The sequence below is a fragment of the Patiria miniata genome, unplaced genomic scaffold (genome assembly GCF_015706575.1).
Source record: "Patiria miniata isolate m_02_andy unplaced genomic scaffold, ASM1570657v1 HiC_scaffold_22, whole genome shotgun sequence".
Lineage (NCBI taxonomy): Eukaryota > Metazoa > Echinodermata > Asteroidea > Valvatida > Asterinidae > Patiria > Patiria miniata.
The window spans coordinates 11,560,073-11,575,276 of NW_024037061.1; the positions used below are offsets into that span (position 1 = coordinate 11,560,073).

General features: G+C 39.1%; 1 protein-coding gene, 1 long non-coding RNA gene and 2 other non-coding genes across 4 annotated transcripts; 3 read left to right on the forward strand and 1 right to left on the reverse strand.

Annotated features, from left to right (window-relative positions):
- The first annotated feature begins 4,506 nt into the window (after positions 1-4,506).
- On the forward strand, positions 4,507-4,649 carry LOC119730999. Its single transcript, XR_005271421.1, has one exon. It is a non-coding gene; the product is annotated as a U4 spliceosomal RNA (small nuclear RNA).
- A 1,197-nt stretch (positions 4,650-5,846) lies between these two features.
- Positions 5,847-10,713, forward strand: LOC119730544. The gene is made up of 2 exons (XR_005271382.1): positions 5,847-5,997; positions 10,260-10,713. It is a non-coding gene; the product is annotated as an uncharacterized LOC119730544 (long non-coding RNA).
- On the forward strand, positions 7,082-7,222 carry LOC119730998. The gene has a single exon (XR_005271420.1). It is a non-coding gene; the product is annotated as a U4 spliceosomal RNA (small nuclear RNA).
- A 1,861-nt stretch (positions 10,714-12,574) lies between the features above and the next one.
- Positions 12,575-15,109, reverse strand: LOC119730393 (probable serine/threonine-protein kinase DDB_G0272282). The gene has a single exon (XM_038203264.1). The coding sequence runs from the start codon at positions 14,538-14,540 to the stop codon at positions 13,446-13,448; it is 1,095 nt and encodes a 364-aa protein (XP_038059192.1). The 5' UTR covers positions 14,541-15,109; the 3' UTR covers positions 12,575-13,445.
- Positions 15,110-15,204: the final 95 nt, after the last annotated feature.

The following is a 15,204-nucleotide window of genomic DNA, read 5'->3' on the forward strand; positions in this document are numbered from 1 at the left end:
AATCTCTGTCTGTCTGTCTGTCTGTCTGTCTGTCTGTCTGTCTGTCTGTCCGCCGATTATCTCCAGAACCGGGCACCGTATGGAGTTGAAAATCGGCGGGTGTATTGCTCGGGACAGCAGAATGTGCAGTGCTGAGTTTGAAGTGGTTTGGAAGAGCGGTCCTCGAAAAAGCTGCAAAAAAGCAGTATTTTCTGAGGCCTAGCGCGCCAGAATATAGCCTAGAACCCGGCGCGCACTGCTGTTCTTTTCAATTGTTTACGTCATGTTTGAGCAAGAGCGCGCGTGCTTAATATGACGCAACAATGAAAAAAAGGACGGGCACATTGTAGGGCGATAGCACTGCACACCATGTCTTCGTACGTGAGTGGCATGCACGGGCACGGGCACATGCATTTTGTAGTCAACTGAGCAACCATCACTGCACTATATGTAGGCGGTCGACTGAGCAACTCTAATACAATATGGTATCGCCCTACAACTACGCCAGGGCTACAGTTGTAGGACGATACTATATTGTCCAGTAGGGGAAAATATCAGTCCCGGGGGGGGGGGGTGACGACATTTTGTGCGTTTAACTTGCGAGTGTGCGTTCACACCATTGAATAATTTGCGTTATTTGCACGAGCTGCAGTTCTCAACTGCCCCTTCCGAACACGCACATTTTCGACTGGCCCTGCACTTGTATACTACAATTCAAGGAATCTCTGTCTGTCTGTCTGTCTGTCTGTCCGTCTGTCTGTCTGTCCGCCGATTATCTTTAGAACCGGGCACCGTATGAAGTTGAAAATCGGCGGGTGTATTGCTCGGGACACCAGAATGTGCAGTGCCAAATTTGAAGGGGTTTGGACGAGCTGTTGTCGAAAAAGCTGAAAAAAGCAGTATTTTCTGAAGCCCAGCGAGCCAGAATAATAGCCTAGAACTCCACGCACTGATGTTCTTTTCAATTGTTTACGTCATGTTAAAGCAAGAGCGCGCGTGCTCAATATGACGCAAACAATGCAAAAAGGACGGGAACGCGCACGTGCATTGTAGGGCAATACCATTGTCCAGTATGGGTGAATAGCACTGCGTACCATATATGTTTCCGTACGTGATGACTGCACGGGCACATGCATTTTGCAGTCGATTGAACCACTATTGTAGGCGGTGGATTGAGCAACCTTACTTACGTAGGTGAGTAGCTGCACGGGCGTATTGGTGAATATCAGTGCCGGGGATGGCCTGGCGACATGAACAAAGTGCGCTCAACCTATGAGTGTGAGTTTAACCTGTGAAAACAACACAATAAGCCATTTGCGTGTAACCTATACCCTTTGGGATTTACATTTGAAAAACGTCTGGTACAATGACTTGCTCAGAATGCTTGGCACATTTTAACTGTGAATTCTCCAGACCAAAGACACTGTTGCTAATCACATGATTCGGGGCAAGCTCTTGCATAGTTACGTAAGAGACGCTCAGCACCAATTCATCGTTCACAATGGGTGAGAATGGCACAAAGACACCAGACCAAGCCGGAGCTGGGGGTTGCTAGCATAAGGCTTGCCCCGAATCACGTGATATAGCAACAGTCTCTTTGGTCGGGAGAATGCTAGGTTAAAACGTGCAAAGCATTGTATTAAGTCAGCGTTCCAGATTTTATTCAAATCTAACACGCAAGTGGCTTATTGAATCGTGTGCGTTGTTTGCATGATATGAGCATTTTTAAAATGCCCTTTTTTTGACGGGCCCTGCAAAAAAGGACGGGCACATTGTAGGGCGATAGCACTGCACACCATGTCTTCGTACGTACATATACGTGAGTGGCATGCACGGGCACATGCATTTTGTACTCAACTGAGCAACCATCACTGCACTGTATGTGCCGGGGGGGGGGGGGGGGGGGTGACGACATTTTGTGAGTTTAACTTGCCAGTGTGCGTTCACACCGTTGAATAATGTGCGTTGTTTGCACGAGCTGCAGTTCTCAACTGCCCCTTCCGAACACGCACATTTTCGACTGGCCCTGCACTAGTCTATACTACAATTCCAGGAATCTCTGTCTGTCTGTCTGTCTGTCTGTCCGTCTGTCTGTCTGTCCGCCGATTATCTCCAGAACCGGGCACCGTATGAAGTTGAAAATTGGCGGGTGTATTGCTCGGGACAACCGAATGTGCAGTGCCAAGTTTGAAGTGGTTTGGACTACGGGTTCTCGAAAAAGCTGCAAAAAAGCAGCATTTTTTGAGCCTCAACGTGGCAGATTATTAACTTAGAACACGCACAGTCCTTTTCGATTGTTTACGTCATGTTTGAGCTAAAGCGCGCGTGCTTAATATGACGCAACAATGGAAAAAGGACGGGCACATGATGGGGTTCTTTTCAATTGTTTACGTCATGTTCGAGCTAAAGCGCGCGTGCTCAATATGACGCACCCATTGCAAAAAGGACGGGCACATTGTTATATGGCGATAGCACTGCACACCATGTCTTTGTACGTACATACGTAAAGTGGCATGCACGGGCACATGCATTTTGTAGGCAACTGAGCAACCATCACTGCACTGTATGTAGGCGGTCGACTAAGCAAGTCTAATACAATATGGTATCGCCCTACAACTACGCCCTACAGTTGTAGGGCGATACCATATTGTCCAGTAGGGGTAAATATCAGTGCCAGGGGGGTGACGACATTTTGTGCGTTTAACTTGCGAGTGTGAGTTCACACCAATGAATAATGTGCGTTGTTTGCACGAGCTGCAGTTCTCAACTGCCCCTTCCGAACACGCACATTTTCGACTGGCCCTGCACTAGTATCTTATAATTACGACTTAGTAATTGTTAAATCATAATTATGACTTATATCTCATAATTATGACTTATTATTAAGTCATATTTATGACTTATATCTTATAATAATGACTAAATACTAAGTCGTAATTATAAGATATAAGCCCTGCACTAGTATCTTATAATTACGACTTAGTAATTGTTAAATCATAATTATGACTTATATCTCATAATTATGACTTATTATTAAGTCATATTTATGACTTATATCTTATAATAATGACTTATTATTAAGTCATGACTTATATCTTATAATTACGACTTAGTATTTAGTCATTATTATAACATATAAGTCATAAATAAGACTTAATAATAAGTCATAATTATGAGATATAAGTCATAATTATGATTTAACAATTACTAAGTCGTAATTATGATATATATCATAATTATGACTTAATAGTCATTATTATAAGATATGTCATAACAATGACTTAATAATAAGTCATAATTATTTTTTTTTTACTTTGTCTTATGTCCCTTTAACGCTTCCGTACGGATGGACGCTGCCAGACCGAATGAAATACGGAATAGCTGCATGAAATGCGAAATAGCTGCATGGAATGCGAAATGCAGAACAGCATGAAGTGCAGAAGGGGCGAAATTGTTGAATGAAATGTGGAATGGCTAAATCAAATGCGAAATAGACGAATGAAAGGATGAACGCCGAATGGAATGATGGACTCGCCGAATGGAATGATGAAATTGCCGAATGGAATGATGAAATTGCCGAATGGAATGATGGACTCGCCGAATGGAATGATGGAATTGATTATGGAATGAAATCGAACTATAGAAGGCGGCTTTGGCGTTCCATACATATCACACTGTTGTTGCCATGGATCGACCAATCAGGATCGAGGATACAAGTTTGCTTGAAGATAACATCGCATATCATAATCCAGTTTCGTGGTATGTGGGACACAGACGCACTACATTATTCCGTGTTCCACTCGCGCTCGCAAGATAACTAATATTATACAACACCTGAATAAATCCCCGTAATCTGATTGGTGGATCGTTGATCACATGTCATTGAATTATTCGTACCAACGCACGGCGCGCGCGTGGCGCGCGGCGCACAGCGCAATGGAAGTTCTGTTGCACTGTGAATAGAATTTCCATTGCACTGTGTCACTGCTGCTGGTGGTGGCGCTGTTTTAAATCGAGATAAATTGAATATCATTGTTCTCAACCTGTCGAACAGTTTGCATAAATATAAATATGATGAACTTGTCGAAGTTTTAAACAGTTTTTAACCTGAATAAAATTGCCTATTAAAAGTCAACCAATCAGATGACAAGGATTTATTCAGGTGTTATATAAAACAAATAATGAATGTTTCACGTTCGTGCAATGGAAAGAATAATTTCATTCGGTGACAGATAAAATGTTCCATTCCACTCGGCTTCGCCTTGTGGAATGGACATTTCATCTGTCACCTATTGAAATTATTATTGCACTCACAAACATTCATTATTTGTATAATAACAGTTCACGCCACACACGCCCACTTATGTTTATGTATGACGTTGGACGATTTAAATTTGCATATGAACAGATTCTGCTCATGCGCATACACAGTGCAAACCTAGCAGTACCTGTCGTTCACAATAGAATAGTACTGTGATCAATAAAGTACACGGTTGATACTGGGCACAAATGTGAGAAATATATGTTATCTTTGCGCAGAGGCGATATCGTAACCGATGAGGTTTATCCGAGGTGCGATTATTGCTAGTTGAAAACTTATCCCAATACCCCGCAATGACGACGTGAAATACCGTCTGCTCATATGCAATTTTTGATGGTCTCTACGGAGACCCAATTATTTTGAAAAGATAGAATCCATAAAATACAAATAAAAAAATCTCTTTAATCCGGTTGTTTGTGATATATCATTAAACCTGGAAAGACTATGTTACGTACATGTATAATAATTCAGGCTTAGACTGTGTCGCATGTCATTATATCTCGACTCTGGAGCGATGTCTGCAACCTTAACGAGGCTTGGTTTCAAAGTTATTGGAAATCCTGATTGGAACTATTAGAAATAAAAAAAAAACTCTGTTTCAAATCGGGAAAAGATAAACACAATCTCTTCCCGATTTAATGTTTGTAAGTAGTCGGCCATGGATCACAACACAGGTCGAGTAAAGAAAAAAGGAAAACAAAAATGATGCCCTCTATTTTTTAAAGACGTTCTGCATGTAACAAAACACCTTTTTTTAACAAAATAGTTCAACAGTTGTACAGTCAACTTAAGAAATCAAGAACACTGAAGAAAATGTGTGAGGATATCCATACAAAATCCAGTAATTTGGGATTTTAACTATCAAAAATTTGTTTGTAAAATAGAATTGATGTTGAGTACAGGTCACTTTTTAGTGGCATGTGCAAAGAAAAAAACAACTTGCATGGACTATCTTCCCCTATTTTGCCAGTATTTGTTCCATGCAATACAAACTCCTGTTACAAATTATGCAAGTAAATATGGGAACAATAAACTATGCCCCACATGATAGCCATAATGCGAAGCCATGTCAGCTAACAAATGATTTAAATTATCAAGGGAAATTCCCAATTTTGAGATATAATCAATCCAAGAATGCCACGTTGTGAACATACCTTTCAAAGGATACATGTATCTGAAACTCTGTACTACAACCCCGAATGGCAGCCGTAACAAATAATTTTTAACAGATTATAGCACAACGATTCAAACACATGATAACTGAACTGCTGAGCTGAAATTAAAAAAGTCAACATCTAACAAGAATATTTTAAAAATAAAAATTGACCAGTACAAGAATGCCGAACAAATTTACCATGTTCAGGGTCTGTGGTTAACACCAAATATCATAGGTTCGTAATCACTTAAAAAGACTAATTGCAAATGTACATGTACTGTGACATTTAGCAACGATACCGTGTATATGTCGTTTTGACCTTTGAAACTGCAGGTAGTTGTGATAAGATTAAAATTTACTTAGCACCCAGTCAAATCAGTCAGTTTTGAAAGGTTAAAATCTACAGAATCTTAGAATGCCCTATTTTTAACTTGCTCCAACTTCAAACAAAATTTTGTGCTACACTGTACAAACTCTAATAATTCTAAATCCAACCAAATCGAACAGTAGACAAATTCTATCATTTAATTGATTCCAACAGGTCCAAAAAAAATATCTGAACATGATGAAGGTTGGAAACTATTACATATGTACATATTGCTTTCTTCAACTATTTGGTTCAGATTTAACAACCGCGACCGACCCGTATTTAAAACTCGCTGTATGGTCCGAGGTATATTCCTCCACTCCGGCCAGCCGTTCGTAAGGAGTTCAAGTTTAAAGGGAATGTACATCATTGGCTGTTGCTGTTATTTTCAGAAATGAACTATTTGAGGGGTTAGTATAATAGATCAAATATTGTTACACTGACATGTTTGAAATTTTGTGTTCGAAAATGCAGGAAAAACCAAGAAAAACAAATGTTCAAGTAGTCTGGTTCCCTGACTCCACTAAAGATAAAATGGATCAATTTACAGATGCCAGAAAATTGTAAGGTAAGGGGATCCAGTCTAGCTGGCCTGCACCTTTTCATAAACATGTAACCAACAGCAAAACAAAAATTTGACTGAAAAAAAGTTAAATTTGGAACAGTAGTCGAAAAATAGTTAGGTTTTTCCAACGGTGGTCGGCCGACCAGTGTTGGAAATGTAAACAAAAATACAATGTTCTTGAAAATGACTTCACACCAGGTGCCATAATTTTACAGGTTGCTTTAGACTGTCATTTACCAACATCCTAGTGAGGTATTTCGTAAAAACTTGGTACTTTAATTGTTTGATGTTTGCAAATGTTGTATATTCCCTTTAACCTGAGATCCAAACTTGATCCACTTTTAAGTTTTATTAACTATTTAGATGGCAGCCTAGCTTGTTAGTACTTGAAGTACGTGTAATATATGTATATTTTATGTGTATTATTATTATTATTTTTTATTATGCCCCCTCTATACCGGTCTCACGGTGTACCTACCATCCCATATCATAATCCAGTATAACAGTTCACGCCACACACGCCCACTTATGTTTATGTATGACGTTGGACGATTCAAATTTGCATATGAACAGATTCCGCTTATGCGCATACACAGTGCAAACCTAGCAGTACATGTCGTTCACAACGGAATAATACTGTGATCAATAGAGTACACGGTTGATACTGGGCACAAATGTGCGGAGTATTTAGTTATCTTTGCGCAGAGGCGATATCGTAACCAATGAGGTTTATCCGAGGTGCGATTATTGCTAGTTGAAAACTTATCCCAATACCCCGCAATGACGACGTGAAATACCGTCGGCTTATGCAATTTTTGATGGTCTCTACGGAGACCCAATAATTATGAAAAGATAGGATTAATAGAATGATAGTAATAATACAATTTCACTCCGGTTATTTAAGGTATTCCTTTAAACCCTGAAAAGGTTGTATTACATATAAGATTTCAGGCTATGGTACATGTCATATGTCTCGACTCTGAGGCGATATCTGCAATCCTAACACCTATGGGCTTCAAAGTCATTGGAAATCGTGATTTGAACTATCAGAAATACGTAGGAATAACTCTGTTTCAAATCGGGAAAAGATAACATAATCTCTTCCGGATTTAATGTTTGTAAGTAGTCGGCCATGGATCACAACAGAGGTCGAGTAAAAAAAAGGGAAACCAAAATGATGCCCTCTATTTTTTAAAGACGTTCTGCATGTAACAAAACACCTTTTTTTTAACACAGTCCACGGATCACAATAAAGGTAAGTGATATTTCAGCAAAACGAAAAACTTTTCACATATCAAAAAATACATCGGAACACTCTCATAACCATGCCTGGCACTTGTAACATTTATTTTAAAACCTGCTGCTTCCAATGTAAAAACTACTAATTCAAGAGTTAATAGTCGTGCTCTGCCCTCTACTTGGCTAGCCCGTATACATGTACTTATGGGATTATATTCTGATATCATCAGGAAACGGGTTTCATTTTTACTGAAATATCACGTACCAAAAAAATGAGATCCGCGGGAACAGGTTCAAAAACGGTGGTTGTGTTTAAAATTCCATAACTGCAAAAGTACAGGAGCGATTTGAATGATTCTTTCACTAAAAGAAAGCTTATTAATTGAGTTTTCATGTCCTAGATTTAGAAAATGTTTCAGGCAGAAATTCTTTAAACAAAAAAAACAAAAAAACCTTTTGGGTTTCATTTTTGTTTTGACTCAACCTGCATCATGTGCCGTAGGATTGAGGTTCGAAAGTGGACATCTTTTGGAGGTTCAAAATTGGACATCTGCTTTTTTGCTAACAGAAAGCAGATTGAACGTTGATAAAATGCTTTTTCCACTGTTCCGCTTTTCGGCATGTTACTAGGGGACCTCATTGTAATGCAAGTATAGCTATTATAATAGCCTCCTGGATATCCAGTATAAGAATATTTGTGTATATACATGTACATGTGATCCCCTTCAATCCCCCGATCCCATTCAACGTTCTAGTCATAATACGGTGCGAAAACAAAATGGGGGGCCTGGAAACAAGTAATGTCTTCGCTTGTTAAAGTTCTACATTTCCTCAAGTGTTTACGAGTAATAAATGTAGTTTGGGGAGGTGGTGAAGCGAAGGGGAGGGTGGATCGTGCACTGCCCTCGGAATACCAGTTCATCTTTTCAACACAACTAAAACAAAATTACTGCAATAATCAAGCGAAGATGCTTACATAAGTTGCTCTACTATATATTTATTCGAAGTACATCGGAACCAGATGATAAAGGGTATATTCTTTTATTTATTACATATTGCATATAAACCATTAATAATAAAGATTAAAAATTATAAATCAAAAGATCCACAAGGTTCCAGGTAATTCCCAAGAAGTGTGACTAAAAAGGTTCTTTATACAAACACGAAGAATGAATAAATCAATTTGATACAAAAACTTTACAAAAGAAATTTCAAACGAATTAACCAAAAAGTACATGATCAACAAGGCATGTACATTTATAGTTTGTTCAAAAAAGTCGAACCTTGTCAAAGTCAAAGGCAGAATATTGATTTCCTTGTTGGCAATGTTTAGTTAAGGCTTCATCATAAAAAAATAAAATTGAAATATAATCATAACATTTCCGCACAATCATACTCATGTATCTGAGGTGCCGTTACTGCCACACCAAATGTGAAAACATTGTTCTGTCTACTTTCTTACAATCTAAGCAATGTACCACAAGGAATTACATGTATTAATTAAATGCCAAATCCTTCAGTACTTCAACTAACAACATATCTGGTTGGATGTGATTTGAATATTCCATTAATGAAATTTGATTGGGATGAAAGAATTTTTCAACATCACATACAGGAACTAATAACAGTTTGACAGTAAACCTTTAAATTTACCCCGATACTGTGAAGGAAGCATTTACAAATCACTGCATAGGCCTAATGGTGCAAAATAATTCAACAGTTGTACAGTCAACTTCAGAAATCAAGAACATTGAAGAAAACGTGTGAGGATATCAATACAAAATGCAGTAATTTGGGATTTTTACTATCAAAAATTTGTTTGTAAAATAGAATTGATTTTGAGTACAGATCACTTTTTAGTGGCATGTGCAAAGAAAAACCAACTTGCATGGACTATCTTCCCCTATTTTGCCTGTATTTGTTCCATGCAATACAAACTCCTGTTACAAATTATGCAAGTAAATATGGGAACAATAAACTATGCCCCACAGGATAGCCATAATGCGAAGCCATGTCAGCTAACAAATGATTTAAATTATCAAGGGAAATTCCCAATTTTGAGATAGAATCAATCCAAGAATGCCACATTGTGAACGTACCTTTCAAAGGATACATGTATCTGAAACTCTGTACTACAACCCCGAATGGCAGCCGTAACAAATAATTTTTAACAGATTATAGCACAATGATTCAAACACGTGATAACTGAACTGCATGAGCTGAAATTAAAAAAGTTAAACATCTAACAAGAATATTTTAAAAATATTTGACTAGTTCAAGAATGCCGAACAAATTTACCATGTTCAGAGTCTGTGATTAACACCAAAGATCATAGCTTCGTAATGACTAATTGCAAATGTACATGTTCTGTGACATTTAGCAACGATACCGTGTATATGTCGTTTTGACCTTTGGAACTGCAGGTAGTTCTGATAAGATTAAAATTCATTTAGCACCCAGTCGAATCAGTCAGTTTTAAAAGGTTAAAATCTACAGAATTTTTGAATGCCCTATTTTTAACATGCTCAAACTTCAAACCAAATTTTGTGCCACACTGTACAAACTCTAATAATTCTAAATCCAACCAAATCGAACAGTGGACAAATTTTAATCATTTAATTGATTCCAACAGGTCCAAAAATGTTTTTTTTTCTGAACATGCTGAAGGTTGGAATCTATTACATTCAGCACAGTGCAGAGAGAAAACTTTAAAAAAATGGATTAGGGATAATGCATTAACTTTTGTAATATGGTGTAAAAATGTACTTCTTTTTCTGATGTTTTGTAGCAATGGTAAAATTTTGAAAATGGTCCTTTCCCCCTTAAAACCTGTGAATCACATGATCACATCTTTACAAAATACACCATAACTGGGCAGTGAACTACGCTTATCGCATTTCTAGAAGCTCTTAAATTAAGTTTTCAAAATTAAAGATATATACACCCAAGACTTGGCAGGAAGATTTTTTTTTCTCTTTAGAACTACTCAGCAAACCCCACATGGGGTGAAGAATTAACCAATGCCTTTCTATTTTTCAGCACTGCGCAGAGGCGTCACAAATCTAAACCTCTGCAACAAACCTAATTAACACCAATTGATATTTCCTTCCGCAGCCTCCAATGTGGGGACATGATAATTTTTGACTCCACCAAAAAAGACAGATGGCCGCCGTGTATACTCAGTCTCACACGTAGTCATTGTGGTGATGTGTTCAACACACTTGAGTGTAAACGGTAATATAAAGTGTTCTCAGTCAAATGTCCCAGTTTTTATTTTCCTGGTTTCTGTTTAGGTTAAATTCTCGCTGGGTGCAAATATGAATGCAACTGAATGCTGGGAATGACACATAGAATATCTGTATTCAAAGTCTTTCCACAATAGCACATGTGCAATTGGCAGGTCCAACTAAGTAAACAAGTACACAACTATTTTCTAAATAGATATGGCATGCTTGTGCTCCTCTGGCTACTTGAAGGATATCTTCAAATTGCGACTTTGATGTGTTTCAACCTACATGAATACACAAAATGGTACAACACTTGTACGTTTGATGAAGAAATTTAAATCATTTCAATCGTTAAATCACCTTATCATAGCAGTTCTCGTTCGACTATCTGTCTTACTCATCGTAGAGCTATATTAGATTACTACAGCACTAACTCCTCATTCTTACGCGCGGAGATACTCTGAAGCCGTCCTGCATGAAGACATTTTGAATTCATGTGCTATTTGTAGAATATAATGAAATTATGATGGAGTAAATTTTGAAAGTGTACTCTTAGTGCAATCCGCAAGAACAACGCAAACAACTTAAGTATGTCATGACGTTTAAAAAACATCACGGCAAAAATCATGTGTGCATGTTGTTTGCACACAGCAAAATTTAAACGCTCATTTACTGATTGTGCATCGCATATCGGCTTCGATAACGCACCTGTATAGAATACAAACGCAGATATGCAAATAGCCATACAAACGCCGTACAAAATTTTGAGTTTTCCATAGGTTTGTGCACAAACATGGATGTGCCCAGCACACATGACTTTGTACATCAAGTCAGCGCTCTCTAGTAATTTAACATAGCTCTACATACGGTCTTTAAATGGAATATACAACATTTGCTTTTGCTGTAATTTTCAAAAATGGATGGATTTGGGGGTTAGTATTTTATAGCAAGTATTGTTACGCGGACTTGTAGTTTTGTTGTATTCGTAGATGTTGAAAAAAGCAAGAAAAACAACCATGTTCCTGTAGTCTGCTTCCCTGACCCCACTTAAGATGAAATGGAGCAATTTATAGACGTAGGGGAATTGTAAGGTCAGAGAACCAGTGTAACTGGCTTGTACCCATTCATAGGTGTGTAATAGATTTCAAACAATATACGGACTAACTAAATATGGTAAATTGGGGTCAGTAATTTTCTTTTTAAAAGCCAGTTTTTTTCCAATGCTGGTTGGCCGACCAGCGTTGGAAATTGATACAAAAATTACCACTTTTCTTGAAAATGACAGTACATCGGGTACCATGATTTTACAGGATGCTGTAGACTGTCATTCACTAACAGCCTAGTATGGTAGTTCATAATAATTTGGTAATTTTGTTATTTGATGTTTGCAAATGTTGTAAATTCCCTTTAAAGTTCGGGCCTTACATGTCAACTGATCACAGTTGTCTGTATCACTGACATAGTTTGGACGGTTGACTTGCAAGCAAACAGCTGCTAAATCTGAACTGAACTTGTGAATTGTTCATCCTGAACTTGTGACCCAATGGGCCTTATTCACGAGTTGGCCATTTTTGTCAAGTTCCCTAAATGTATTTCATTAATTGTTAACTGTTGAATGGAATGGCGCCAGACTACTTTATGCAGGCACAATGCAGCCTTATTTTACTGTCTTTTTTTTTTTTTAAATATGGCTTTAAACATTAGGGAATGTTTAATTACAAATGTTAAATTAATTATTGAAGCAGACTGGAATTTATTATACATTAACTTGCTTTCATTTCTCTTTGAAAGTTCCCAAAATTAAGATTTTACCTCACTTTCAATTCAATACGGCCAACTCCTGAATACGGCCCATGCCCAATCGTCTTCATCCTTAGCTACAACTGTCACTTATACCATTAGCATTCACAACATAATGAAGCACCTTCCATGAGCTTGTTTGCAACTACAGTGGACTCTCGTTAATACAAACTCAGCCGCACCAAGCCAAAATGTTTGTTATATCTGAATTGTGTACTAAGTGGAGTGCTGGTCCCATTCATTGTGCACATAAAGCACAGTCAGGACCAAGGCTTTATGTTTGCTATAACCAGAATTTGTATTAACAGTGTTTGTATTAACAAGAGTCAATTGTACCTATTTTCAAAAATTTAAACACAACACATTACACTGCATACAATGTTTTGCCAGGGCTGGCAGAATCAACACTAACCTTCATTCTAAACGGGCTTATAACAAAGACACCTCAGAGGAATGTTTATATACCAATGCTGTAATGTGTAGAAAAGGAAAAGTTGTCAAATGCTTAATCCATGACCAACGAACAGTAACTTTTTTTTTTCTAATGAGCAATTAAATTGGAAGTATTGAATGTGTGCACACAAAGCATACATTAATTAACAAAAGTAATATGTATACATGTAACAATGACAAAATGCAAACGTAGGATGGGGTTGATTCAATATGTTTTCCACAGTGATAAATAAACAAATTTTCACTCTAAACTGTAAACATCAAGAATATTGCTCCCATGTACAATTGAGTACAGTTGAACACCAACTTATTTGCAGATGTTTTCCAAAGTTTTTGATCTATGATGAGGAAGATGACGAAGACATCTTTCTTTGTCTGTGCTCGTTAATTTTCTTCACAATCAGCATCCCAAACTCGGCGTGCATTTCCGTGAAAGATCGCACATCGCGGTCGTGGAACACAGACTGTCCCGTTTTGGCGCTTGCGATGCCTTGAGTTTGGTTGAAGGTCTTATTGAAGAACTTGGTTCGAGTGGTCCCGCTCCTAGGCATGACCCTGGGTGATGTCGAGGAGACGTTTTCATAGAAGACCGATCTGGTGCTGCGGTTTGGGGCCGTGGCTGAGCTGGTTGGTGCTGGGGCAGACCCTTTCAGCTGGCCGGAATTCACATCCGTCTGTGGGATATTGGGCTCTTCTCCAACGTCAACATCATCATTCGTGTGATTCTCAACGTAGAACTGGGTCTGCGACTGGGCACCGTTTCCTTGCTCAGTACTCTTATTGTTATTGACGGGAACCAACGGATCCCAGATCGCATAGGAAGGATTACTAAACTGCGCAGTGGGGACCGAGTTGCGCTGGAAAGCGTTCTGACGGGGCGCCCCCTGGTGGGAGAGCGATTCAGTCTTGCCCTTGTTGTAGATGCCCATCTTGCTTGGGATGTCACTGAAGTCATCCAAGTTGTGATCATCGGGGTGACCGGTGGTCACGTAGGAGAAGCGTCCCGGGCGCAGCTGCCCATCCCCATGAGAGTCATGGGTTAGTTCGTCCAGTTGTCGCTGGAGCTCGTCCACCATGGCCTTCATGTAGTCATAACTTGAGCAGGATAGCGCCCTCATCCACGACTCCATCTCCTCCTGGTCATACGCAGCCAGGATATAAGTCCGTGCTCCATCTCCCGGGAATGAGATCTGGAAAGTGAACTGACTGTCTTCGCTGTCCGCCAGTTCAACACGGCAACCCTCCAGAATGATCACCCCAACAGGGTCCCTATCTCCCTTCTTCTCCAAATAGAAGAGAAGATTTCCCTTCAGGATGAACCACCTCCTCTGATAGCCGCGATTGATCTCCCCACGCTTCAGTAAGAAACCCTCCTTGTCAATAGGGGAGTTGCATGAGGCAAAGTAAGCGACATTGCGCTCGTTGAACTTCATCTTGGAAGAAAAAAATAGAAATACACACAACACACTCAGAGCTGAAAACTGTTTAGTTCACTACTCAGAAAGAAATGATGCTATGCCAATTGCCATACAGGTTTTTTTCACCGGCGTGATCATGATGATAATTGTTCATCCGGCCTATGGCTTCGCGCGGCAGCTTCCGTGTGGGTGCCTCAATCGAAGATGACACGTTATGCAACTCCAAGTTGCCGATTTCTCGTGCTAGCCGGTTGTCCCTTCCCGGCCAAAAATAAAACTGGCTTTGGCCAAACAAAAAAGTGCAAGTGGAGCTTCCGCACTGAACTTACTACACCCCCTATCGTCAGTCTGCACAATCCTGTGATTCACCGCTAGGACTTGGCATGTTCTGGAATAGCTCACTACTGACAGATGATGAAGACAATCACCAGACACGGTTATTACTTTCGACTGAACTGTCAAGTTTAATTACATGAACTAGGAGAAAATAACGACTTCATAAGTGCTAAGCATGCACACTGCATTGCCCGATAAAAATCCCTAAGAGCTTTTCGCTGGTATCTATTCTATTCTGTCCGGCTGATAATAATGTGATTAACAACCATTTCCGCGGGTACCAGTCAGTATGCCAGTGTCGAAGGTTAGTGTCATGGAATGATTAGAACGCATGGGCTTACGG

Bases quoted from the DNA above. Each gene is read 5' to 3' on its own strand.
- LOC119730393 (XM_038203264.1), bottom strand. From the start codon at position 14,540: ATGAAGTTCAACGAGCGCAATGTCGCTTACTTTGCCTCATGCAACTCC.